The 25,683-nt window shown below is 40.7% G+C and overlaps 1 protein-coding gene across 1 annotated transcript in view; it reads right to left on the bottom strand.

Annotated features, from left to right (window-relative positions):
* LOC117396864 (tubulin polyglutamylase TTLL11-like) overlaps positions 1-25,683 on the bottom strand; it is a 47,029-nt gene that overhangs the window by 8,604 nt on the left and 12,742 nt on the right. The window contains exons 7-8 of the mRNA XM_059005465.1: positions 10,205-10,459; positions 9,390-9,496 (exon numbers count right to left, since the gene is read on the bottom strand). Coding sequence (XP_058861448.1) covers positions 9,390-9,496; positions 10,205-10,459 — 362 coding nt within the window. The remainder of the gene's footprint in view (positions 1-9,389; positions 9,497-10,204; positions 10,460-25,683) is intronic.

Here is a 25,683-nt window from a genome sequence, read left to right as displayed (position 1 = left end):
TTTAATATTTAAATACGTACATATTCCCTGCCTATGATATCATTTTAACGGTAACGTTAGCTTAGTGATGGGAATCAGCGAGTAAATAAAGATCAATGATTCGGACCGTCCTCAATGGATAATCATTCTTATATTTTTGCATAGTTTTTATGTGTACAATGAGGACACAGTACTTGAGAGCATTATATAAAATGGTTGTGCTTGGTGGACTGATTTATTGGTAGTCCTTTTGCTAATTTGCATCTGTGTTTCTATCCTGTAAGCTCTCACAGATTTCACTCATCGTGGGTGGCGGATACAGGGGAACTGAGCTAATTCTCTTACTGAATACATTTTGTTGAAAGCTCTCTAGATCTTGGCGATGATTATACTGGCTCATCCAACTACATTAAAATGCATAACCCTGTTTTCTTATCAGTTAATGTAAAATGGCTTACTGTAGAAGGATTACTTCAAGGTCTTGGCTTCCCGATAATTGTGAATGTCTGGTTCATGTTACAGTAGCACAATGATTAAAAATAAATTATTAACATTGATTGAAAAGCCAGCAGAATGGATCGCGGCAGAAATAGGATGCTGATATCACAGGATGCTCATATCATTCTGTACAGGATTTTTAATTTTAACACTTTCTACAAGGAGTTTTACATTTGGAATTTGTGTCAACAACTAAATCCTCTTCATATGACAATATTGGTCCTGTCCAGCCTGCTCTGTGACTTCTCAACCCCACAGGGACGTAAGAGATCATACAACAACAAGCTTTCAGCACCAAAGCATGTTATCAGGAATAAGCTGCTACTGTCTGTGTTTGTGAAAAAAACAAATGCAAATGTGGAGCTTACATTTCAATATTGATACTGTTTAAGATAAGAGATAAAATGGTAAAAATGCAAACAAAAATGTTTGTTCCCTAAACATCACATGGCTGTTATTCACCCTGGCCAGGTTCTAATGAGTAACAATTCTTACCCAGCTCAGCTGGGTGGGGTTGTTTGGGGATGAGTGAAGGAGTGAAGGCTGTGTGGTCCAGTGGTTAAAGAAAAGGGCTTGTAACCAGAAAGTCCCCGGTTCAAATCCCACTTCAGCCACTGACTCATTGTGTGACCCTGAGCAAGTCACTTAACCTCCCTGTGCTCCGTCTTTCAGGTGAGATGTAATTGTAAGTGACTCTGCAGCTGATGCATAGTTCACACACCCTAGTCTCTGAAAGTCGCTTTGGATAAAGGTGTCTGCTAAATACACAAATGAGTGCATGCACAGGGAGCTTCTCTGTATAAATATCTCAAATAAGGACCCTATATTTAAATAGCATTAGAAGACCATAAGACAGTTAAGCATTAACATCCATTGTGGCCATATAATATATAAAGTATATACAGTGGTGAATAGATAAATATGCCCCTCCAAAATACAGATATGATGTTAATTTTGTTTCACTTAAAGTTGAAAAAAAAATGGTCAAGAAATTAAAAAACTAAATCAGAAATACATCATTTTCAGTGTGAGTTTTAATAATAACTAAAATCGCATATTAACATAAACGGAGAACCTTCTCCAGCAGAATTGGAGAGAAACCTGTGGACCTGTGGATTTATCTAGGGAAGGCAGCTGTAGCTGTACAGAATCGTGCTGTTAGTCATGGCTGGATGAAATGAGATCAATGCTGCTCTACTGAGTGACTCATCTGAGCTTTTGCTCCAATACGAAGTTTTAATAAAACAAAACCTGATATTGTCTCCAAACTAAAAATATAGATTTTATTGTGTCAACTTGGCACATAACGCTGTTCTAACTACTTCTGAAATATTACCAGTTTGTTTCTTTCTTTTATATAAAAACTAAAATTGGTGCAAAGATTGCACTGGAGCAGGAGCTCAATAAACAAGGCTCTATATGGAATTCAAAGAATTGTAAAGTTATTTCCCCATGTACTTTTATCGCTGATGTTTATTCATGAGCTGGAGCTAATCAGGAGCAAGTTAAATGACATACAGTGTTGTTGCAAGGCAAGTAAGTGCAAACACTAAAGTTTCTTATGACGATGGATGATTCAAACCAAAAAGGAGTGGACTGGTCTTCAAAAGATGCCCCCCTTGGGATATAGACAACTGGCCTGTACCTGCTCATCTTCTACCCTGCTGCATAATAGTATGCATCTCATTGCAATTTGAATACTCCAGCCAGCATAGATTTTTTTTTTGTTTGGTTACAGTATGTATTCCCAATCAAGCATCCACTGAAACTGATTATAATGCTGGCCAAGTAAATGTCGGTAAGTAAAGCCTAATCCAAACATCTTAAAATGACATGTTGACGAGTTAAAAGAAATAAATGCAGTACTGGCCCAGACTTGGCACTTATGTAGCAGAGTAATGGTTTAGGAGTGTAGGAATAGGAAGCTGTGATAGCCTAATAATGGGAATTTATCAGGAACCGCTTGGGGTTTACCGGAAGACCACAAATAGGAACCTGTGCAGGTATGCTCATCAATATACTTTTCCAAAACCTTAACAGAATCTTTTGGGCATGGTTTTTTTCTATGTCTCTCTAGGAAGGATGACATCGAGTAACGTACGCATTTAACAGCCTCAAAATGATAAAAATTAGCAAGTTCTTTAATTGGAGCCCAACATTGGTTCAGATTCACATGGATCCAGCTTTTGTGATTAATTTCCCTCAATTAAATTTGTTTTAACGAATCTGAAATGATTGCTAGGTGTTGACATTCTCTAGCTCCCAGCTGCAGCAGCCACTCCAAAAGCCTAAGTGATGTCTCTTTTAATCATCTTATGTCGAAAGATTTGTCATTGCCAAAGAGTAACAGGAAAAGAAAGCTGGCATCCTATCAACCCTTATCCATGCTTTACATTTCTTTTCTTAAAGCAAAGTATAACAGAAATAAATAAACAATTAAGGAAACTACAGCAATGACTACCAGTGTACAACAGAAAACTAGAATACAAAAAGCATGAAATTGCTACAGAACTTGTAATTTAATTTATTATATTTATACATGTAATTGCCACCTAATTACTAAATATTTGTGCCTGTCATCTTCATCTGTCTCTACTAAGCACCTGCTACATCTACTGTAAATCAATCAATCAAATAAAGATGGAATACTAATAACATTATCTACTATACAACATTTTACTGGATGATTCTTGTGAACTGCAAGACACATAGTATAGAATATATTTCTACTGTCCCTTGACCTTAACGTTTAAAGCTTGTGAGAGCTCACAGCTAGAAAGGAAAACTGACTAAACTGAAACTGGTGTCAAGGTCACAAACCAATACAGTAGTGTGCAAATTTATTGGAACACTTCAAGATTTATCATTTTTATCCTTTATATACCTACCTGCATGAAAACTTCTGGGTGTGAGAATTTAAATTTTCGATGTGTAATCAGTGATACAGAAACAACAGGCAATCATGTGTAAAAAAACTTCTAAAGTGTGACATGCACTTTACCATTTGTGGCTGTGTGTTCCTTTTCTCTTACTATTTGAAATTACTTGCACGTGTGGCCTATTAAAGTCATCAATTAAAATTTGACAATCACTAATTTGTCTACTTTGACATTTTTCCAAGATTTTCAGTTACAGTGGGTTATTTCATATGCACAACAAATCAAAACAACAGGAGCAATGGGGTGTTCTAATAAATATACATATTTGCACAGGATGTGTGGAAGGGCACATAAATGCTTTTAAAATAAAGGATGTGTTTCATTTTTCATTCTGTAGCGTCAAATCTTAAGAAACATATTACTATAGGGAATGTCTTCTTTATTATGTTTTTTTGTGTGTGTGAATGTAGCGCCAGGAGGGAAGGATCAATAACATAAGAGACTAACATCATTCATTTTCTGCCACATGCTGTGAACAGTACCAAAGCACAACACCAGGCTTTTCTACTCTATTAAGCCAAAACCTCCATCCTGAACTAAATGGAAAACCCTTCCAAAAGGTGCCACATTCTAATTAAGCTTCCGTGCTAGCAAGACATCTGAGGATAGAAGCTAGAGACGATCTGATCTCATTCCGCTTCACACTGGTGGAACGCTAACATCAGCATGAGCTTTCCCCACTAGTCAGGATGTTTCATGTTAAAAAGAATGAAATACTTTGCCCGTCTTTATTTTTTGGGTCACTTCTCCGATGAGCAAATTTGTCTCGGGGGAAGCTTATACAAAGATGTCTGAAGAGCCGACATATTTTAATTGCATTTCTCTTTGTCGGAAACCCTGGAGGTACAGAATATACCAGATTCAAATCAGTGGTTTTAGCGAGGGATGTTACCTAGAGCACTTTACTGTCTGGAATGAAGTGCTAGGAATTCAATGAAGCACTACAGAAAGGAAGGGGAAGAAAAAACAGAAAAATAAAAGCAGAGCAATACAGAGGTTATAATAATAGGACTCGCACTTCAGGTTTCGCAATGATGAGTAGGATCTCAATAAACCACACTCTATAGGTAGCAAGTAACTCACATAGCATATGACGGAATGGAAACAGGATTTCTTTCAAATGTGTTTAGGGTACAATTTACATCAAGTTTTCTAAATACCAGGCATCACATTTATTTCAAGAAGATTATACTCCTAATTATAAACCTGTATTTTAAATACTTAAAAAAAAAAAAAAAAAAAAAAAAAAAAAATCTTCCTCAACACACTGATTTTCATTTAATCCCATTACATTTGTCTGCCTGAACCAAAAGATAATTAAAAGGTTAGCATGATTATTTTTTTAGTTTAACAATGGAGCAGCCAAGAAATCGTGTCCAAATGATCAGTTTTCCGATTTCAGAGCCTGCACTTTGCACTGCCATGGTTTAAGGTTTACTGGGCAGTGTATTTATTTATAAGGCACTGTGACAGGATGGACCGAGGTTTGAGACTCAGAGACAGTTTTAAATTCAAAAATAAAGTTTTTAATAAACAAAAATACAAAATAAATAGGCGCGAGGGCCAAACAAAAAGGTTTTAAGCACAAAATACAAACACAAAACCAAAAACTTACAAATAAAGGTTCCAGGCTGGGCGTTGCCTTCACTGGAACAGAAAAACACAGAAAAACAGCACACACAAAACACTAGCTCCTTCTCCTTCCAGAACACTCTTTCTCTCTCCTCCTCTCTCCCAGCCAGGGCCTCTCCCCTGGCTTTTATCCCCTGTGGCTGGAGCCCAATCAACCAGTAATTGCCAATTATTCAATTGGGGCTCCAGCCACATTCTCACATGTTTTCCTGGCAGGGAGGAATTTTAACCCCCTCCCTGCCAGTCCCAACCATGATCATAAAGACGGGGCAGTACCCCGTCACATATCCCCCCCCTTGTGCCAAGCACAACATGGCCTAAATGGCCACCTCCCCCCTCAGTCTCAGTCCCGGAAGAGGGGGAAGCACAGTGTCCATGGGGGTGGCCATGGTGGGACGTCCGGCACCACCCAATTCTTCGTGGCCAGCAGCTCCCTCTTCCGGGGCTCCGGCCACACACCATCTTGCTGCAAAAGTGCTGCTGGGGGAGCTGGTCTCCTGACCTCCCTCCCCCTCTTCATGGCCAGCAACTCCCCTCCATGGGGCTCCGGCCACAGTGTAGCGACCCCAGGCGAAGCAGGATCCCTAGCAACCCCAGGCGAAGCAGGATCCCTGAAGACCCCAAGAGACGGCAGCAGCAGCGGACCCTCGGGAGGCGACGGCAGCAGCAGCGGACCCTCGGGAGGCGACGGCAGCAGCAGCGGACCCTCGGGAGGCGACGGCAGCAGCAGCAGCGGACCCTCGGGAGGCGACGGCAGCAGCAGCAGCGGACCCTCTGATGGCGGAGACGGGAAACGCGGCCCGGCTCCCTCTGATGGCGGAGACGGGAACGGCGGCCCGGCTCCCTCTGATGGCGGAGACGGGAACGGCGGCCCGGCTCCCTCTGATGGCGGAGACGGGAACGGCGGCCCGGCTTCCTCTGGTGGCGGAGACGGGAACGGCGGCCCGGCTCCCTCTGGTGGCGGAGACGGGAACAACAGCAACTCGTCTCCCTCTGCTGGCGGAGGCGGGAACAACAGCAACTCGTCTCCATCTGCTGGCGGAGGCGGGAACAGCAGCTCGTCTCCCTCTGCTGGCGGAGGCGGGAACAGCAGCTCGTCTCCCTCTGCTGGCGGAGGCGGGAACGGCAGCTCGTCTCCCTCTGCTGGCGGAGGCGGGAACGGCAGCTCGTCTCCCTCTGCTGGCGGAGGCGGGAACGGCAGCTCGTCTCCCTCTGCTGGCGGAGGCGGGAACGGCAACTCGTCTCCCTCTGCTGGCGGAGGCGGGAACGGCAGCTCGTCTCCCTCTGCTGGCGGAGGCGGGAACGGCAGCTCGTCTCCCTCTGCTGGCGGAGGCGGGAACAACAACAACTCGTCTCCCTCTGCTGGCGGAGGCGGGAACAACAGCAACTCGTCTCCCTCTGCTGGCGGAGGCGGGAACAGCAGCTCCGACTGTTCCCCATCTGCTGGCGGTGGAGGGAGAGACAGCTCCGACTGTTCTTCCCCTGCAGGTCCCTTCAGCCCTGGGCCTGTGGGCTTCCCCTTCTCAGGCCGTGGACGCACCGACTCCTCCCGCTCGGGCCGTGGACGCACCGACTCCTCCCGCTCGGGCCGTGGACGCACCGACTCCTCCCGCTCGGGCCGTGGACGCACCGACTCCTCCCGCTCGGGCCGTGGACGCACCGACTCCTCCCGCTCGGGCCGTGGACGCACCGACTCCTCCCGCTCGGGCTCCTCCCCCTCGGGCTGTGGACGTTCGGGCTCCTCCCTCTCGGGCTGTGGACGTTCGGGCTCCTCCCTCTCGGGCTGTGGACGTTCGGGCTCCTCCCTCTCGGGCTGTGGACGTTCGGGCTCCTCCCTCTCGGGCTGTGGACGTTCGGGCTCCCCCTCTCTGGGCGACGGGAGCGACTCCCATTCTGGCTCTCGGGACGGCAGCGACTCCCATTCTGGCTCTCGGGACGGCGGCTCCTCCCATTCTGGCTCTCGGGACGACGGCTCATCCCCTTCTGGCTCTCGGGACGACGGCTCATCCCCTTCTGGCTCTCGGGACGGCGGCTCCTCCCCTTCTGGCTCTCGGGACGGCGGCTCCTCCCCTTCTGGCTCTCGGGACGGCGGCTCCTCCCCTTCTGGCTCTCGGGACGGCGGCTCCTCCCCTTCTGGCTCTCGGGACGGCGGCTCCTCCCCTTCTGGCTCTCGGGACGACAGCGGCTCCTCCCCTTCTGGCTCTCGGGACAGCGGCTCCTCCCCTTCTGGCTCTCGGGACAGCGGCTCCTCCCCTTCTGGCTCTCGGGACAGCGGCTCCTCCCCTTCTGGCTCTCGGGACAACAGCTCACCCCTCTCTGGCTCTCGGGACAGCGGCTCCTCCCCTTCTGGCTCTCGGGACAGCGGCTCCTCCCCTTCTGGCTCTCGGGACAAAGGCTCCTCCCCTTCTGGCTCTCGGGACAGCGGCTCCTCCCCTTCTGGCTCTCGGGACAGCGGCTCCTCCCCTTCTGGCTCTCGGGACGACTGCTCACCCCTCTCTGGCTCTCGGGACGACAGCTCACCCCTCTCTGGCTCTCGGGACAACAGCTCCACCTTCTTTATTGGAATAATTGGGGCATCTCCCATATCTATCGCCAGGTAATTAACGACCATCAGGGCCAGCTCTGCGAAGGACGCCGGGTGATGCTGTTCCTCCCACTTTTCCCACCTCCCCCCATCTCGACGCCACAGCGTGTTGATAACTATGGGGAGGTCGTGGGAGAGGTCTGCCTCAGGGTGCATCAACCAGTCCCATATTTCCTGGGATGGTGGTGAAGGCGGTGATGTAGGAAGTGGTGGGGTGGCTGCCGAGGACGGGGTTTGCAGCTGCACCTGGTCCCGATTGTGGGGGCATCCTGCCCAGTTGTGGCCATCCACCTCACAGTACCCACACCAGTCAGCTGGTAGCCCATCTGGACAGGACCTCCACTGATGATCCTCCTTCCCGCACCAAGAGCACCAGGGGAAAAGACTGGCTGGGTCCTCCAGCTGGGGTGGCTGTTGTTGCAGCAGCCTACATTTCTTCGGCTGCTGCTTCTCCTGCCTTTGCCGCTGTCTGCTCTTCTTCCCCATTTAAATCAAGTTTCCAAAAAAAAAAAAAAAAAACTCCCAAAATTCAAGAAAGAAAAAAAAAATTACTGCTCTGAGCCTCCAGGTGGCGCTCTCCCGTTTCTGACACCAAATGTGACAGGATGGACCGAGGTTTGAGACTCAGAGACAGTTTTAAATTCAAAAATAAAGTTTTTAATAAACAAAAATACAAAATAAATAGGCGCGAGGGCCAAACAAAAAGGTTTTAAGCACAAAATACAAACACAAAACCAAAAACTTACAAATAAAGGTTCCAGGCTGGGCGTTGCCTTCACTGGAACAGAAAAACACAGAAAAACAGCACACACAAAACACTAGCTCCTTCTCCTTCCAGAACACTCTTTCTCTCTCCTCCTCTCTCCCAGCCAGGGCCTCTCCCCTGGCTTTTATCCCCTGTGGCTGGAGCCCAATCAACCAGTAATTGCCAATTATTCAATTGGGGCTCCAGCCACATTCTCACATGTTTTCCTGGCAGGGAGGAATTTTAACCCCCTCCCTGCCAGTCCCAACCATGATCATAAAGACGGGGCAGTACCCCGTCACAGGCACATATCTGCATTGGCTCAAGATGCTGGGCTGTTCTTCTCTTCAAGCTCAACAACATTAATATGCACAAAACATTTGCAACCAGTACAACAGAGTGGAGCACCTGACAAGAGTGGTGAATTTTCTTCCTGTCTGTGTGTATGCAAAATGTTATAAACCTAAAGAAAAAGTACTAACTGGGGCAGCAGTGTGGAGTAGTGGTTAGGGCTCTGGATTCTTGACCGGAGGGTCATGGGTTCAATCCCCAGTGGGGGACACTGGTACTTTACCTAGATTGCTGTAAAAATAATGTGCTATCTTGTAACAATTGTAAGTCGCCCTGGATAAGGGCGTCTGCTAAGAAATAAATAATAATAATAATAATAATAATAATAATAATAATAACAACTGAAAGTATATTCTGCCTCAACACCTCTGCTGGAATTAAGCTCAGCTGGTTACAACTAGAGAGCTGGTACAAGTTTAGGCAACCCTCAGATACAACCACTTTTGATTGATTTTCTCCATTAGGATGTAAAGAAAGCAATTTCAGTCTCTTGTTCCACTCGTTTCTTACGCAGGAACCTTGTGAAGGATAAGAAAGCAACTGTACCAATAAAATCAGTGACGTCAAAATGACCTTCTGCTGCAGTATTTACATTTTTACTCTGACATGGACTGATTCGTTAATAAAAACATATAAACTCCTAGATGTCAAAGCGTTTTACCAGATTCCCGTTGCTCTGCTCCCATGCCGTTCCATCTCCTTGTGATGTCAATATACAGAATATCCACAGATGCCATGGACAGGTTGCTGTTACAAAGCTTACAGTTCCTGAAAGGTACAAACGCACAGCTTCAAAGAGTGAAGGATGAATTAGGAACATTCTTACAGTTTGAACACTTAAAGCTGCCACTAAAGTATCTGCCGTACTGTAAGGGATACCGTAGGATGGAACACTCACCAGTCCCATATCTGCACCACAAAACCAGGCTGTAAAAGTCTTGTTCCCGTATTAAATTGATACTGTTGTCGGCTCCACTGTCTACAGTGAAATAATATGAACACAGCTGTATGTCCAAATGAATTATGACTGACATCAAAAAAATGTCCCTCAGATACTTATAATGGTAACCATTTGATTGCTTTTCCATTCTTTTTCTGCAGTCCAAGTTTTGACTTCTCTCTATCGTGTGTGGGTGGGCCACTTCCACCATCAAAATAAATAAATAAATAAATAAATTTGCAGAGACAGATTTCTGCCAGCAAACTGTGATTCTCAGGGGGGCTGACAAGAGTTCTAATACAAATCATTTGGATTTTGCGAAGTTGCTGATGGAAACAAATAGGATGGATTGAAAATTACTTTCAAAGCAGAACAGCATTTGACCACAATACTTTTCTCATACACTATGTTAACTAATAAAAGACTGACATGTGTCTACAACATCCAGCCCCACACTTATTGCCCCTGCTTCACTTTGACAGTACAGTATCCAAACAAATTAACTTCCCAGTCTGAAACACTGATAGTGATGTTACCTTATGAAAGTGCGAAATCCAGTAGGGCCAAGCCTCATTGTCCCTTTCACTCCAAGGAACCTCACGAACAGCTCTGCAATCCGATCAATGACGCGCAGGTAGTTGAACTGCTTGGCATACTTTGGGAACACTTGCTTCAAACAGAGGGAGGGCAGATTGTTCTCCTTCACTCCACTGTCCTGCTCTGACTTGTCCGAGGACCCAGCATCCGATATGTCTTCTTGCATTTCTGATGCAATCCCGGCCAAATGTAACCTGTTATCGGTAGGTACTATTCAGCATGACCTACATCCACAGCATGTAAACACTATTCGACATGGATCATTCAAAACTAAACAAATGGTTTCCTAGCCTTCAACAGACATTTTACAATTTTGCAAAGGACATTTTCTGAGGAATGGTCATGCCAAATCACAATTGGATGAGTAGTTCTCAAAATAAAATAAAAAGGTTTAATGCAAAAATGTCATTGTGACTATCCTATGTATAGCGATAATGTCTAATATAAAACGATTCTCTGTTATGGGTGACTGTTCGAGAGGCTACAGCAATGTAAAGTTAAGTATTCTTTACCCGCATGCTTAAACTATATCCCTGTCTGTTTACTGTGTGAATAGTTATCACTGCACTGCACAACAGGCATACAACAGATTGTTCTTTAACAATGAAGCCAAATTAAAAATTATGCAGACTTTCACATCAGCAGTTGTAACTTGGATCAAACTGTCTTGAAGAGATACTAATCCAGTCAGAAGCTGGGAAGGGGGCTGGAAAGGTTGGCCCAGTTAACACAATATCATATTAATAACAATCTGCTCCAAAGACATCCATGCAGGTAGGCCAGCGCATCACAACTGTTTCGATTCACTAATAGATTGAACTGGCTAGCAGATGTCTTTCTTGGGAACCTCTCGGGATTCTTCACCTTAAGTGTCGCCGTCTTACAGTTTCTCAGGGTATAGAATTAAGCTGATTAAATTTTGCATAAAAGGAAGCATCTGTGTTAAAAAAAAAAGCAAGTCCAAATCAAGCATCTCATTTTCGGGGGCTCCCGAGTGGCGCATCCAGTAAAGGCGCTCCGCGCGGAGTGCAGGATGTGCCCTATAGCCTGGAGATCGCAGGTTCGAATCCAGGCTATGTCGCAGCTGACCGTGACCGGGAGTTCCGAGGGGGCGGCGCACAATTGGCTGAGCGCTGCCCGGGTAGGGAGGGCTTAGGTCGGCAGGGGAATCCACGGCTCACCGCGCATCAGCGACCCCTGTGGCCGACAGGGCGCCTGTGGCTCTGCAGCGGAGCCGCCAGATCTGTGTTGTCCTCTGGCACTATAGGTCTGGTGGCATTGCTGTGGATCTGCAGTGCGAAAAATGACGGCTTGGCAGGAGCACGTTTCGGAGGACGCGTGTTCCAGCCTCCGTTTCCCGAGTCGGCGCGGGGTTTGTGAGCGGTGAGCCGGGGATACAGATAATAATTGGGCATGCTAAATTGGGGTGAAAATCGGGGTAAAATAATTGGCGACGACTAAATTTAAAAAAAAAAAAAAAAAAGCATCTCATTTTCTGATATCACAATCCTTAAAATGATCAACTCAAACACTTACTATGAATACAGCGCATAAAGGAAAGAGATGATAATAGTCAACTAGTGTTGTATTTTTAGTCTATTTTCACCTGGGACATGTTTTAGTCATCTTCTATAAAGCATGTATGCATTTGTGATTTCGTGTAATACTGACGAAATTATCTTCTGAAATCAAATTGGCTGGACAATTGAATTGGTTCTAACATTAAAACTTCATAGGGTGAAGGAACGCCTGGAAACTATACGTTTCCATGTATGGTGACAAAGGCATGTAACCAACACTGTACATAAACATTCCCAATAAAACACAGAGACCACATTATAACACATAACACTTAATGATTGGAATATGGAAACAAAAATTGAATGTGTTTATATTTGTATCACTGTAGTTTGCCGTCATCTTGTCAGGATCCCATACAGTGAAGACGTTATTATCATGGTAAGTTAAATAAATAAGTACAAATTAACTGGGCAAACAATTGGGCTTGAGTTGTACTGATTACTGATTGATCCCATTATAGTTTAACAATCATGGGTGAAAACAAACCATTTGATTTAGCTTAGAACATAAACCCACATACTGTATTCCTTCAAATTAAAGATGCTCTGGAATTTAAGACACAGCCAAAATTTCACATCAAATAAAGATGCATTTGCAAAGATGCATTTCCTCATATAAGAAAACGACTTATGGAGGCAGTTTGCAGCCATCTGCTGTCACACAGAGGATTGTGCTGCTTCTCATTTCCAGTTGTGATTATGCACACGTGTTTTTCTCCCTTTTTGTGAACTGTGGTATTGCTGGGCATGTAGAAAAATAAGGGGTCTGATTAGAACAGAGCCTAATAACGAAACGCTGAAATTGTAAAAGCTTCTCTACGAATTCCTCAGGAAGCTAATGGCGCTTTGTGACAGAGAGGACCCTGTCGCTGGTTCAGCTGCGCTGCTGCGGTAAACAGGAAGGCTTGCTCGAAGCAGAGGTGATTGGGAGGTGGCTAGGGGGCGTGCCCGGGGAGCCTACGCCTGTCTAAGAACACAGCAGCGCCAGCTTGAGGCTAATGCACCACCGCCACAGCTACACAGGTGGCCGCTGAGCGAAAGCTTGCTTTGTTTACATCGAAGAGGAGAGCGTCTGCTCCGCAGGATAACTACTACGGAACCCTTCAACTGCCAGTCAGTCACGTTGCTGTTTGTGTACTCAGGCTGTCACATCTTTTGTTGGCGAATTTAATACATGCATCACTATACTGTACTCGAATTTAAGACGCAGGCCATTTTTTAAAAGAAAAAATTGGTTTAAAAAGTGCGTCTTAAATTCGAAGGAATACGGTATGTTCCTGCCTTTTTTTCCTAATGCAATCTACAAAGACACTATTTTACTGGACATATTTTAGGTCTGAATAGCTTTACAAAATAATACAAATATCTGTCTCATGAGAACACAAACAAGATCCCTTGTTAGAAGTCTATCTCCCAGTATAAATCTTTCTTGTTATTAAATATTTAAATCACATTCAGTCTGCCTAAAAAAAAAAATAATACAACCCTTTTGCTCCTGAAGTTACATTTAGCTGGCAAGACAAACCTGTAGAAAATGTTAAAGGCTACAATAAAAACTAAGATGTATTTGTATCTATTAATGATGTCCCCCCATGGGATTTTAGAGCCTGCTTGTCCACTGTTATAATTATTTTCAAATAGTTCATAATTTTGGAAATGAGCCCTAGGCAAGAGGCTTTGGAGCTGGGTGATTATAGTTTGAGGTCTGCATCTATTAAACCTTAGCAGCTTATGCATTTTTAGCAAGTGCCTCAATTCAAGCGCTACTTAAGGATACAACTCAAGGGCTAGTAGTTAATAATTCATATAGAACTCATTTATTACATGTATTACTGCTTGTTAATGTGTCATAACGAGCTGTAAACCTTGAGCTGCCACCCTATACTGGCTGGCATAACCCTTCTGCAGTGATCATTGCATTACTGCTCTTAGAGGTCAATTATAACCTGTAAATCAACGTACAGCAACATGTTTTGTCATTGCTCTTTGTAGCAGAAACACATTTCTTGCAGTAGCAAATAAATAAGCTTGACATTGCATTTATTGTATGGGTACATAAAATGACAAAGCACACTGACAAAAAGATTGCAGTCCAGTTCGGAGATACACAGTTTTGACTTGCCTAAAACCTCATCAACAAATATTAGTGAAACAATGTATCTTAGGCTGCCGGGAAGAACCATAATAAAATGTAAAATGACCATCAAACCAATTGACTTCTCTGCTTGATGTGGCAGCTAGCTGCAAATGTGGGAATTATCCATGTCAATAATACAATTTCTAATTTCACTTGTCAATATTAATCCCTAGAACAAAGATTTTGCAAGATCATTGTGATGTTCCCGGTGAATACTACATATTTATTCATCACGGTATTGTATTTCTCATTTCCCTTTTGTCGATTAAGGCTATCATTAGAGCTAACATTTGCAGTGCAACTGCTGAAAAAGAGAAGTGAAATGACCCTTTCATTCTTACAGCTATAAAGCTGTACAGCAAAAAAAAAAAAAATCAATCAATCATGTGCAAGTGCAATGTCTAAAAACCAGTATGATACTGACTGCAGTGAAGGCAGACAAAGATAAAACATGCAACTATGTAAAATACAATCAATTCTGTACATATAGGAATGCAAATGTTATGTACATCTTCCAGGTATGCCAATCTTATTAGAACTTGTAAATATGCATTGGGTATGATCCTATGGTATTTTGCATTCATTTTAGTGAGCTGCTATGGCTTACGTGTCCAGCAGGTGAAGATGTTGAGCAAATCACATTGGATTGTGTTTTGTAGTCTGCTCTAACAGACAGCAAATCCTAAATTAGAATTAAAGCTAACAAGAGTTGGGCCTGGATGGAAGGCCATCAATCATGTATGAGAGACGCTATCCTTCAGATAAGACGATCAACGAAATGTTTTGTCTTTTTTTTTTTTTTTTTTTTTTTTTAATTACTTTAAACATCCCATGACGTTTGTGAGAGAGCAGTGGTTTTAACTGTGGTGCCCTGGTCTAATCCCAACAAACATAAAATCCTGGCCTGGCTAAATTCTCCTATGATCTGGCTAATTCGAAAGCAAACTTTTAATTCGCCTACTCCTAATAAAATGGGGACAAGGGAATTTCTGAAAATGAGTGCTTTATCGCAGTTGATCCACTGTCTTCTTCGTTTACTGCTTCTAATAGTTAAATCACCAGTTTCATTTTCCCCTTATGTAAAATAATTGTAATAAGTAATCTGTTGAAAGCAAGTGTGAGTGACTACCATAATCTATCAGCAAGCCAGAACAGCATGGATGGGCTAGTCGCCAAATTGTGACCCACCTCCCTGCCATGAAAAGTGCTACAGCCCAGCTCCTTTAGTTTCCCATGCAGCAAAAAGGAATATCCACTAGAAAGTGTCCTCAGGACATCAGATGATTCTAGTGCATTTGCCAAGCAAATTATTAATGTTACTTCCTTCAGTGGTAGCACTGGTACTGTTATCTCCGAGTCATAGCTCACTGAAGTTATAGCTTTGCAGAATGAATACAAAAACGTGTCACTCCTGGCTTGATATATTACTTAATTTATGTTTGAATCGATATGCATGTGACATAACATTAAATTCAGACACAATCAGGGGCTGCCACAGACTCTTTATTGTTTATTAGTTGTCGTAATATATCCCCTAACTTGCTAAATGATAATCTCTACTTTTATAATTGCATTTCTTTTTTCTATAAGTCACGCCACTTGCCTGTATAATAGCCCCACATTTGCGAAGAACAAATGGAATTTGCAATACATCTGCAATACATTTAAAATCTCTCACAGGTCATCTAATTTGTCATGTAAGGTTAAAGTAAATGTCTGTTAATAATTGGCATTAGAATAGCTTTAAACAGAATCCGCTTCTGCCCGAACATCCATTTCTATTTTACAACTAGTTTACTATAGTCAATGAGCCATCTATGATGTAAATGCTTGGTTATAACTGCCATTTTTATAATGTCCTCTTTTTTGGTTTTTAATACATTAAGCATGCCAGGTAGGCTTTCAAGAAAGGTGTGTTTTGAATACACGTCCTTGTTTTTGTTTATCTGAGCCTTACAATCTTTGACACCCAACTACCCATACCATACAACAGCATTTTCACCTTTTTCAGGTACAGGGGAGGTTACAGTCTTCTACAAGCAATAGTTTTACAGGACTCAACATTACTTATTACTTACAGTACTCAACATTCAAATCTCAAAAGCATACGGTACCGACCATGGGCTATCCATGCAAAAAGACACACATGTCCCCAGGCAGGATTTAAACCGGAGACTTTACGCCAAGTGCTGAATCACCAATACTTATTTCTCCATCCAGAACTATTAAACATTCCATAGTGCTGAATTTAGAAATACTAAAAGAAACTTAAGTTCAATGGCAAACGTTGCGACTAGAAGTCTTTCTCAATGACTTATACTTCTTGCAAAATAGTTGAAGGGCCATTGCATGCACTGAAGCTAAAGAATTATACAAATAACGAAATCAAGGCTACGCATTCATCAGAGTTTGTGTTCAGATATCGGAATTAGATATACTGTTTGTATTCAGTTGGTTCTATCAAAAAGAAACTCTGTTGCTTGGGGAGTCAGTCAATAATAATGAATCTTCAAAGTAAAGCTGCTGGAATTCATATTTGAGATGAAGACAAACTGTACTGCATACAAAATAAAAACTGGCACAGAAACTATAGAGCTGAGCTGCCCCCTAAAGGTTATGGGTTTGGGGGTTGGGAAAGATGAAGTTGTGATGCCCATAAACCTCCTCCGTTTGTACTTTCAGTCATTGTTGCAGTGTCTTAAGTAAAAGCTTTCTTCGATAATCATGTACAGTACTGGTAGTTGTTTTGTATAGCAATACTAAAACAATTATAGTTGTAAAGTCACCAATGAAAACAACAGTAATAATAATAATAATAATAACAATAATATTTAACCAAGTAAAAACACATGACCATTTAGGAATATAGAAAACACCAAGATCCACAGATTTAGAAAAAAAAAAAGAAAATTGAAATGAAATGAAAATGTAATTCACAAGTTTCACAGCTTCAGTGAGAAAGCAAATACTGTCTAGACTAGAAGTTTGCTGTAAATGGTGTACACACCAGGGAGCAAAACTTTAGGGTGACCTCATCCCTATATTTTCTTCTGAAGCGTTGAAAAACTGTCAGTGGACATTGGCGTAATAGGAATTCTACTGCATAGAGTACCTCACTGTATGATTGATTACAGTATATGATCCTACTGGAGGTAGCCTAAGGCTCCTGGCTGAATCAATAAACTGACATGAGTTTATTCACACTTTGTAAACGTCGGAATGATAATTGTGATCAGAATTCTTCCCATATACGTTAGGATACTTTCTGGTATTAATAATTGTTTTACAAAGGCTTGGAATTGTTGAGGAAGTTAAATTCTTAAGGAAGACCAATTGAGCCCCATAAGACATTACATTCTTTGGCATGTAATATGGCAAGCCAAATCATCATTTAGATAATTTATAGATATCTCTAAATCATTTCTAGATATCTAAAATACATTTAGAGTTATCTCAAAATGATATCTGTAAATGATTTAGAGATATCTCAAAATGAACAGGAAGTTATTTTGAGATATCTCTAAATGGTTTAGAGATGTCTCCAAATGAACAGGAAGTTATTTTGACATATCTCTAAATGGTTTAGAGAGATCTTTAAAACCCTCGTTTTAAGATATCTCTAAATGACAGTTTGGTGCACCACGCTAGCAAAATCCACATGATTTCCATATTATTTAAAGATATCTCTAAATCATTTGAAGATATCTCTAAATGACTTACTGTTCATTTAGAGATATCACGAAATTAACAGGAAGTCATTTGAAGACCTCTAAATGACTTCCTGTGAAAATGATGATGTTTTGAATGGACTTCCTGTCTATTTAGCGATGTCTCCAAATGAAACGGAAGTTATTTAGAGATATCTTCAAATATTCAGAGATATCTTTAAAACCCTAATTTTAAGATATCTCTAAATGACAGTTTGGTGTAGCAAAATCTACATGGTTTCCATATTATTTAAAGATAAATCAATGTGAGATATCTTTATTTCATTTTTAGATATCTTTAATTGATTTACAGATATCTTAAAATGAATTTTAGATGTAATTCAATTTGAGACATCTCGAAATGTTTTACAGTTATGTCTAAATATTTCAAGATAATTTAAAATGCAATTTGAGATATCTCTAAATGATAATCTGGCTTGCCATATGTCAAGTGTATGAGGTAACCTTTTAGTGAAGCTCCTGACAATCTTTTAATAACTATGTTCAGGGACCCTTATCTATAATCTGCATTGTCACAGGGGCCTTTCCAGCCTCCAGAATAACAACAGTTTTATCCCAAGACCTCTATGCTGAAGAACCATTCATGTAATCTGTGAAAGTTTAACAATTCTGTTCCACAACCCACATCCTCTGAACTACTGACGCCTCAAGCATGATTCTTAATCTTCTTCACGAAGGTAAAGATGCTACCTTTGCAAGTTTAACATATTTCAAATTTCCTCTTAGCTGCTGGGATTCGAATTACAGTCACAATCGTATTGCAGGTAAGAAAGAAGAGGTTCTCATTAACTCTACACTGCAGACAGGTCTAGGATAGATAACAACTCAAAACACCAGTTAACGTATAGGTCACATCGAGCTGTAACCTTTAAGCTGTATAGTAAAGTATTTACAGGTCAATAATATGACTTCTGGTATGAGGAAAATACAGACAGTGGGCAGTAATTACCAACCATATAATTCAATAGACATAGCTGAGAATCCAAGCTATGCCACTGCTGACCGTGGACAGGAGTTCCCAGGGGGCGGTGCACAATTGGCCAAGCGCTGCCCAGGCTGGGTAGGGGTTCGGTTGGCTGAGGAGTCCTTGGCTCACTGCACACCAGCGACCCCTGTGGCTGGCCGGGCGTCTGCAGGCCGGCCTGTACGCAGTTCAGAACTGCGTGGTCCTCCGACGCTGTAAGTTCTGGATATGGCTGCACGGCGGGCTTGCAGAGTGTAAAAAAGCAGACGGCTGATGGCACTCGTTTCAGAGGACGTGAGTGCTCGTCTTCGTCTCTCCTGAGTTAGTGAGGGGGTTGCAGTGGTGAGCCAGGCTGAATAACAACTGGACATTCCAAATTGGGAGAAAATTGGAAAATGAATGAAAATAATTGTTCAAAAAAAAAGAAAATGCAGTAACCTTATCTTTCACTGCACCAATGAAACAAACTATGCCAAGCCTTTTCCAAGATTCACCATTAGATTAGATGTAATGGCCAACATTATCTACTGTCTTGTGGCTTATTTAAATATAGATTTTTTCTGTGGCAGTTAGCTGCGGGCTACTCAGCACCTAGGTCCTCAAAGGGGTAATAACTAACCAAGGCTTTAAAACTCATTAACATAACCTTCTCCCAAGTACTTTAGCATTCTGCTACTGTTTTCCAGACTTGCATTTCACTTTAAATTGGGTGAAGCCAAGTTATCCTGTCACCACAGTGCATTTATAGACCCACCCTGTCTTTACCATATCATTACTTGACTGTACTAATCTATACTAAAGGCTTTTAAAACCAACAAACCACACGACGACCATGTAAATACTTTTAAGGCGCCAGCTTGATAGGAATACAGTACTTCTCAGTAAACTCAACTTAAGAATTTTTCATATCCTTAAAACACAGTATACTTTGAAGAAGCAATTAATAAAAATCAACATGGACACATTCATGTAGGGCATACTGTACTGGGAAAACATGTGGATGATTACACTGTAGTTAACAAGTCAGAGAAATACATGATTCCCCATAATACTCAGTGCAGTACTGAAAAGCCTCCAGTTTTCCAGGGTCCAGATACTAATTATTATATTGAAATGGGAGTCAGGTCTGTCAGGATGCTAAATTATGCACTCTCTAACTTGCTGACCTCAATAAATTCATTTCTGTCACTGTAAAACTTTACTACAGATACTATCTCTTAGAAGGCAACTCAGAGAAAATAGGAACTCACTTTGCAATAGACTTCTAATTTTAATAAAGCTTAAGGGAATTGGGTTTAGTGCTGCTTATCTTTTATACCAGGTGATTAAGTTAATTTATACTTAATGGAAAATATATTTCTAATCCCTGGTCCAGTAAAACGTGTGTCGTTGTCTGTGCTTCTGGAGACTTTAAGATGTCTATGATTGATGTAATAAAGGCAGGATGCTGCAGCAGCAGCACCTAATAGATACTTGTTACAGTGAAGTTGTTATTTTCCCACTCACTCGTTGCTCATGTTCGAGATGTCCTAATTCCCCGGACACAGTAGAAATACTTGTATCTACTCCCTATGGCGGACAGTCTTGTCAAACAATAAACCGATTAAAGACAAATGAAAAAAATAAACCACATATAATATATACTCATACTTACACACACAGACTTAGCTAGTCGAGTTTTTTTTTTTTTTTTCTGGAATACTATACGTTCGGTGTATTACATTTTAAATGATGGTACCGCTATTTTTATACCGCCTTTTAAAAAGAACCAAATAACAAAACAAACAACAACTAAGTAATACGATAAAAGGTTTCTGCTTTTTTTTATTATTATTCAGGCGTTACCATTACATAATTGCACATGGTTATCATACTTTTTGGAATTTTTTAAAAGCCTCTGTTTAAGGATAGCATGACAATTAAAATGTAACCCTACAGTTAATGCCATATTTCCTTACATTTAAATAAGGATGGTAAGATCAAAATGAAAAGCACTCATGAGAACAGCTTTCAAAACAATCTCTGGATAAATATAAAAAAATAAACTTATTTTCCTTCAGAGTATATTGTTTTATTGCTTTTGAAACCACCGTGGGCATTTTTTTTTAATTCAGCATTGTTAAACTTTCATTTGATCATTTTGCTATTCAAAACTGATAAGCCCAAATTTCAGTCTCCACTGGCTAATAATGATTTTTTTTTTTTTTTCTAGCCGTAGGGAAGCTAAAACTAATTTTACATTTTATTTTTTGCCACTGACTGATTCAAAAGTTTTAACTTCAGGAATGAAAGAAGAGATGCCTGCATTTAATATTCATGAAACAAAAGGATCCATCTCCTGACGGAAAAAAACAGCTGTTCATTCTTCTGTTTCCTAAAAATAGTCTGTCTGTAATATATGTAAATAGACTGACATATTAATGAAACACTCTGTGTAAAATAACATGAAAGGAGGGGTAATCTCTGGAATATATAGGGATGCTTGCACCCGGAATGGCACTGTATTTTAATAACTTTCACAGAGATTGAAAATCAAGCTGCTGACCCAACAATTTAAAAGCTGAGGGTTGACAATAAACCGTTTATATTTGTGTATATCTGTTATTTACAGTTAACCAGCATGCATGCATACTTCAGCAAGGGATTACAGTGCAACGTGTGTTGCTACCTTGGTAATGAACACAGACAATATCTACACTGTTGCAATTACTATTAAACACAGGGGACGGTGATCAAATGATGTCGGTGATTACACACAAACTGTACTGTAATTTGACACACTCGGTTTCAGTTAGTAGTATGTATACACTCAGAATAACCTGTTTAATTAGTGAATGCAGTTGTGTAAAGCATGTTTACCAGACAGAATGAATGTGCAGACATCTTCCAGAACTGCAAACACTGTGCGAGACAAGAAAGGACCCGAGACTCATTACTTAGCAGGTGCTTCTGGCTTTGGGTAAACTTGTATTTCAATGCTACCAATGTTGCAAAGACCTATCTGTAATAAAGCCAGGGTGCTGCAGCAGCGGCACCGAATAGATATTTGTTACAGTGAAATTGTTATTTTCTCGTTGCTCATTTTCAAGACATTCTAATTCCCCGGGCAAGGAAGAAATGAACAGACTTTACAATCCGGAAGGAAAAGGGAAAAAAATCCATACTTGTATCTACTGCCTATGGCGTATGTTCTTGTCAGACGATAAACTGATTAAAGACAAATGAAAAATAATAATAATAAAAAAACAACATGTACTGAACACTCATACTTACACAGATATGTTGCAATAAATGACAGCTGGACATTGCATCAGAAGAACATCAGAAATACTTTTCAGTGTAACAGATGCACCGTTACGGAATGGACCTGTGAATACTTTTGGAATACAACTTCTAAATAACAAAACAAAGAACAATGGAGATAACAATATGATAAATGGTTTCTGCTTTTTTTAAAAAAAATGTATGCAGGATTAGCATTACATAACTGCACATAGTTATCGTACTTTTTGTCATTTGGTATTTTTTAAAAGCCTCTATAAGGATATAAGGATAGCGTGACACAACTAAAATGTAATCTTAAGAGTTAATGTGATACTTGCTTACATTTAAATAAGGATGGTAAGCTCTCTTGTCTCGGGGGCCACAGAGAAGACCCCTGTTACCTTCAGTCTTGTCCAATTTGGTGGTATCACGAGGCCCCTCCTTTTACTTGTTTTCTCCCATGCACGGTGTGCCCCTTCTCTGTGGGACGCCTGGTCCACACTATACAGGTCCCGATATTCAACACTGAATGAGGACCACGTCATTTACTATACATCGCAAGAACTGTTTTGACTATCAGTTTTCATAGATTTATTTTTCCTGGGAAACACAGTGAATTTCGGGTTTATTTATTCATGCATTAATCAGTAAGTGCTGTATATAAAATAGGTAACTGATAATGCTCAATCTGAGAAAGAACATTTCCGCCACCACAGAATAAATAAAGCTGAATTAATGCTCGGGATATAACTATTTAAAGTATCCCATGTCATTAGCAATTCTAGTCACTACAAAGTCTGCACAGACTTATACATTAATCATTTTAAAACAAGACCCGGGGGCTTCATGGTAACAGTGGCTTAAGTTGCAATATATGAACAAAGAGCTCACAGCTTATGACATCCTGAATTCTTAGCAAAAAGGTTACAAACGAGCAATTTAATTATGGTAAACCTTTTTTAAAAAAGAATGGTTTGCAGCAACAATTATGTAAATAGTGCCAACATCGTCACACTGATGAGAAAGGCCTGTAGATACCAAATCAATCAGGAACTGGCACTCAGCTGATGTATTACCTAATTATTCACACAGAGTGAGACAAGTCTGCATTCAGGCTCGTTGCAACATGATGCACGCCATACTGAATCTTCATCGAACAGCCATTGGTTTGATATATTGGCGTGAAAGAAACAGAAGTGTACATGTAACGATGAGCAATTACATTTAAACAACTATTTTCATACAATGAAGCATCTCAGAAATCTTAACAGTGTATTTGCTTTGAAAAAGCTAAACTTTCCACACGTCTTTCGTTTTGTTAACACCCATTACCCAAAACAACCAGGTTACTGGATGTTTTCAGAAGTGATAGTAGAGGGAAATATACAGCAAGGCAGCTGGGGTACTTAAATGACGCATGAAGCTTGTTTGTTGAGATCTGTAGTGTGGCAAATTTACATGCAAATTCTGTACAAGAGGGAGTAAGGTGCAAATATAATACGGAATAGCCCTGGATTACAAAGAGATGAGGCAGATGCAATTAACCAACTAATGTAATGTAATCACAAACAAAGCAATACCTAAAGGCATTAATATACTGACAAACAGGTCCTGTTATCCAGCAAGCATGTTAATCAATAGGATTTACTGACCAGAATTTCACATATAAAAAAAGTCAACCCATGCTCAAAGATGACTTCCAATTTGATGTCAATAACGTCTTTCTACAACTGTTAGAAAACTGTTAAAAAGATAGGAGTTCTGTTCAAAAGAGATATAAAACAAAGTTAAGAAATTGCACTTCTTCAGGACTTGTTTAAATTGATTTTCGACAACAAGATAAATCACCTAAGATTTACTTAATGGTAAAATGTGGCTTCTGCTTTCCCCTGATGATACAGCAAGATAAGAGCAATCTTCCCCAAAGCGTAAAGAATACAAAACGAATCACTGAAATGTTTCCAGCGTGTTAATTCTTCCAACTAATAAGGTGCTCAAATGATGTTTCCTAACGCTCAAATACATTTTTATGCTTCACTTATTTTAATTTCGTAAATAATTACAACAAAAAATAAATTTACCACAGCAACTGCCTCATCTAATTGTAATTCAGGGCTATTCCCCAAAACATCCAATGCAACGCTTTCCTTGAAAAAGATTTTCAAACCCACGTCTACAAGCAAATAATGCACCAGAACTCAAACTGAAGTAAAATTGCATGAACTATCTTTTTTAATGTAATCTGCACATCTGCCAGACACGCTCTTTATTGCTATATTAATATAAAATCGCAAACGTAAGGTTGGCAAGCAAAGCTAATACATCTGTAGCAGAAGACACACACACACACGGTATATTATCACCGAGGCACTGTTCCTTTTAAGCGTCAAGTTTAGGGGTTCCACTCCTGTTGAAATCTGACTTGTATTTAAATGCATGTAATGCTACAGAACTCTACTGTGCTATTCATCTATTACTTCAAAACCACAGTCATAAAAACTGAATGAAGTTAATATTTTGACAAGGCGATAATGGAATGTACATGATGTAGCATGTACAGCAAGGTGCCAAACCACTTGCTTGCTTTTACGCTTCATTTTTGTAAAGATTTTTCGCAAACCCCCATTCCTTTCTGTATTTTGTTACGGTATGTAGTAATGTTTATAATAGGGTCTATTATAAACACCTATTGCTTTTAATAACTCTAAATGGACCTCGATAAATATTGTAGTGGCAGTATTTAGATTAGCCATTGTTTAGATCATTAAAATAGACCTCCCCCACACAGTCTACTGCGATATTCCATTTTATTTTGTTATTTGTACCTCATTGTCCTTGTTTGCCTCTTGGGGAGGCTCTAAACTCAATCTATTGTACAACATTGATGAAACTCTATAAAATATACTAGAATTGTATTAGTGTGCTGCAGGGCTTCTATCAATCACTAAAGCCCCAACAGTAGACGCAAAAGACCTTTGGACACAGCACATTTTTTTTCTCCAAAAAAAACGACACAGCCCTAGTATGACAAATCTTTGATAGCTGACCCCACTGCTGGCAATGTTTTCCACTTAATCCATGTCCAAGCGAGTCAAACATTTATTTACAGTGAAAATTAATTATTTAAACCTTTTTTAGCTGCATGTAATCCAACAACAGTCTTATGTTGATCTGCAAAACTGTATTAGACTGTATTTGTGTGAAAGTGCTGCAGTCTTTTCCCATTATGTTCTACACCCTGTTTGCTGTCCTACAGTGAGCTGTTTGTGAGCTGTGAAGATGGTGGGACAGCTCCAGGACTGTTTCATGGTCCCTCAGCTGCTGGCATGCGGCAATGCGTTGGATGGAAGAATTATGTTAAGTAGTAAATGTGTGCCTTTGAAGAAAAAAACCTTGAAAGTTGCATAATATTTAATAGTTCAAGGATTTGCAGACCTGACTAACAAAAGTAACATCATCTTTTTTTATTGCAAGGTTTAAAGTGTTAAATTGTTTTATTCCTTTAAAATAAATAAATAAATAAATAAATAGAGACTATAAATAATGTTAAGTGACAAAAAAGATTCAATATCCAATATATTCCTATTAAAGAGAAAGAGAAAATGTGCACGCTCATAGCCTTTGTGAAGTTGTAGTTGCATTTCAGTAAGAATCCATATTTGGTGAGCCAATGCAATTAAACACACAGTGCACTCATTATTCCCCAGTTCTCCTATTTCTTCATAGATCGTTTCATTTGATTTTC

This window comes from Acipenser ruthenus, chromosome 31, assembly GCF_902713425.1.
Source record: "Acipenser ruthenus chromosome 31, fAciRut3.2 maternal haplotype, whole genome shotgun sequence".
Classification (NCBI taxonomy): domain Eukaryota; kingdom Metazoa; phylum Chordata; class Actinopteri; order Acipenseriformes; family Acipenseridae; genus Acipenser; species Acipenser ruthenus.
This window is presented reverse-complemented; position numbering and strand designations above follow the sequence as displayed.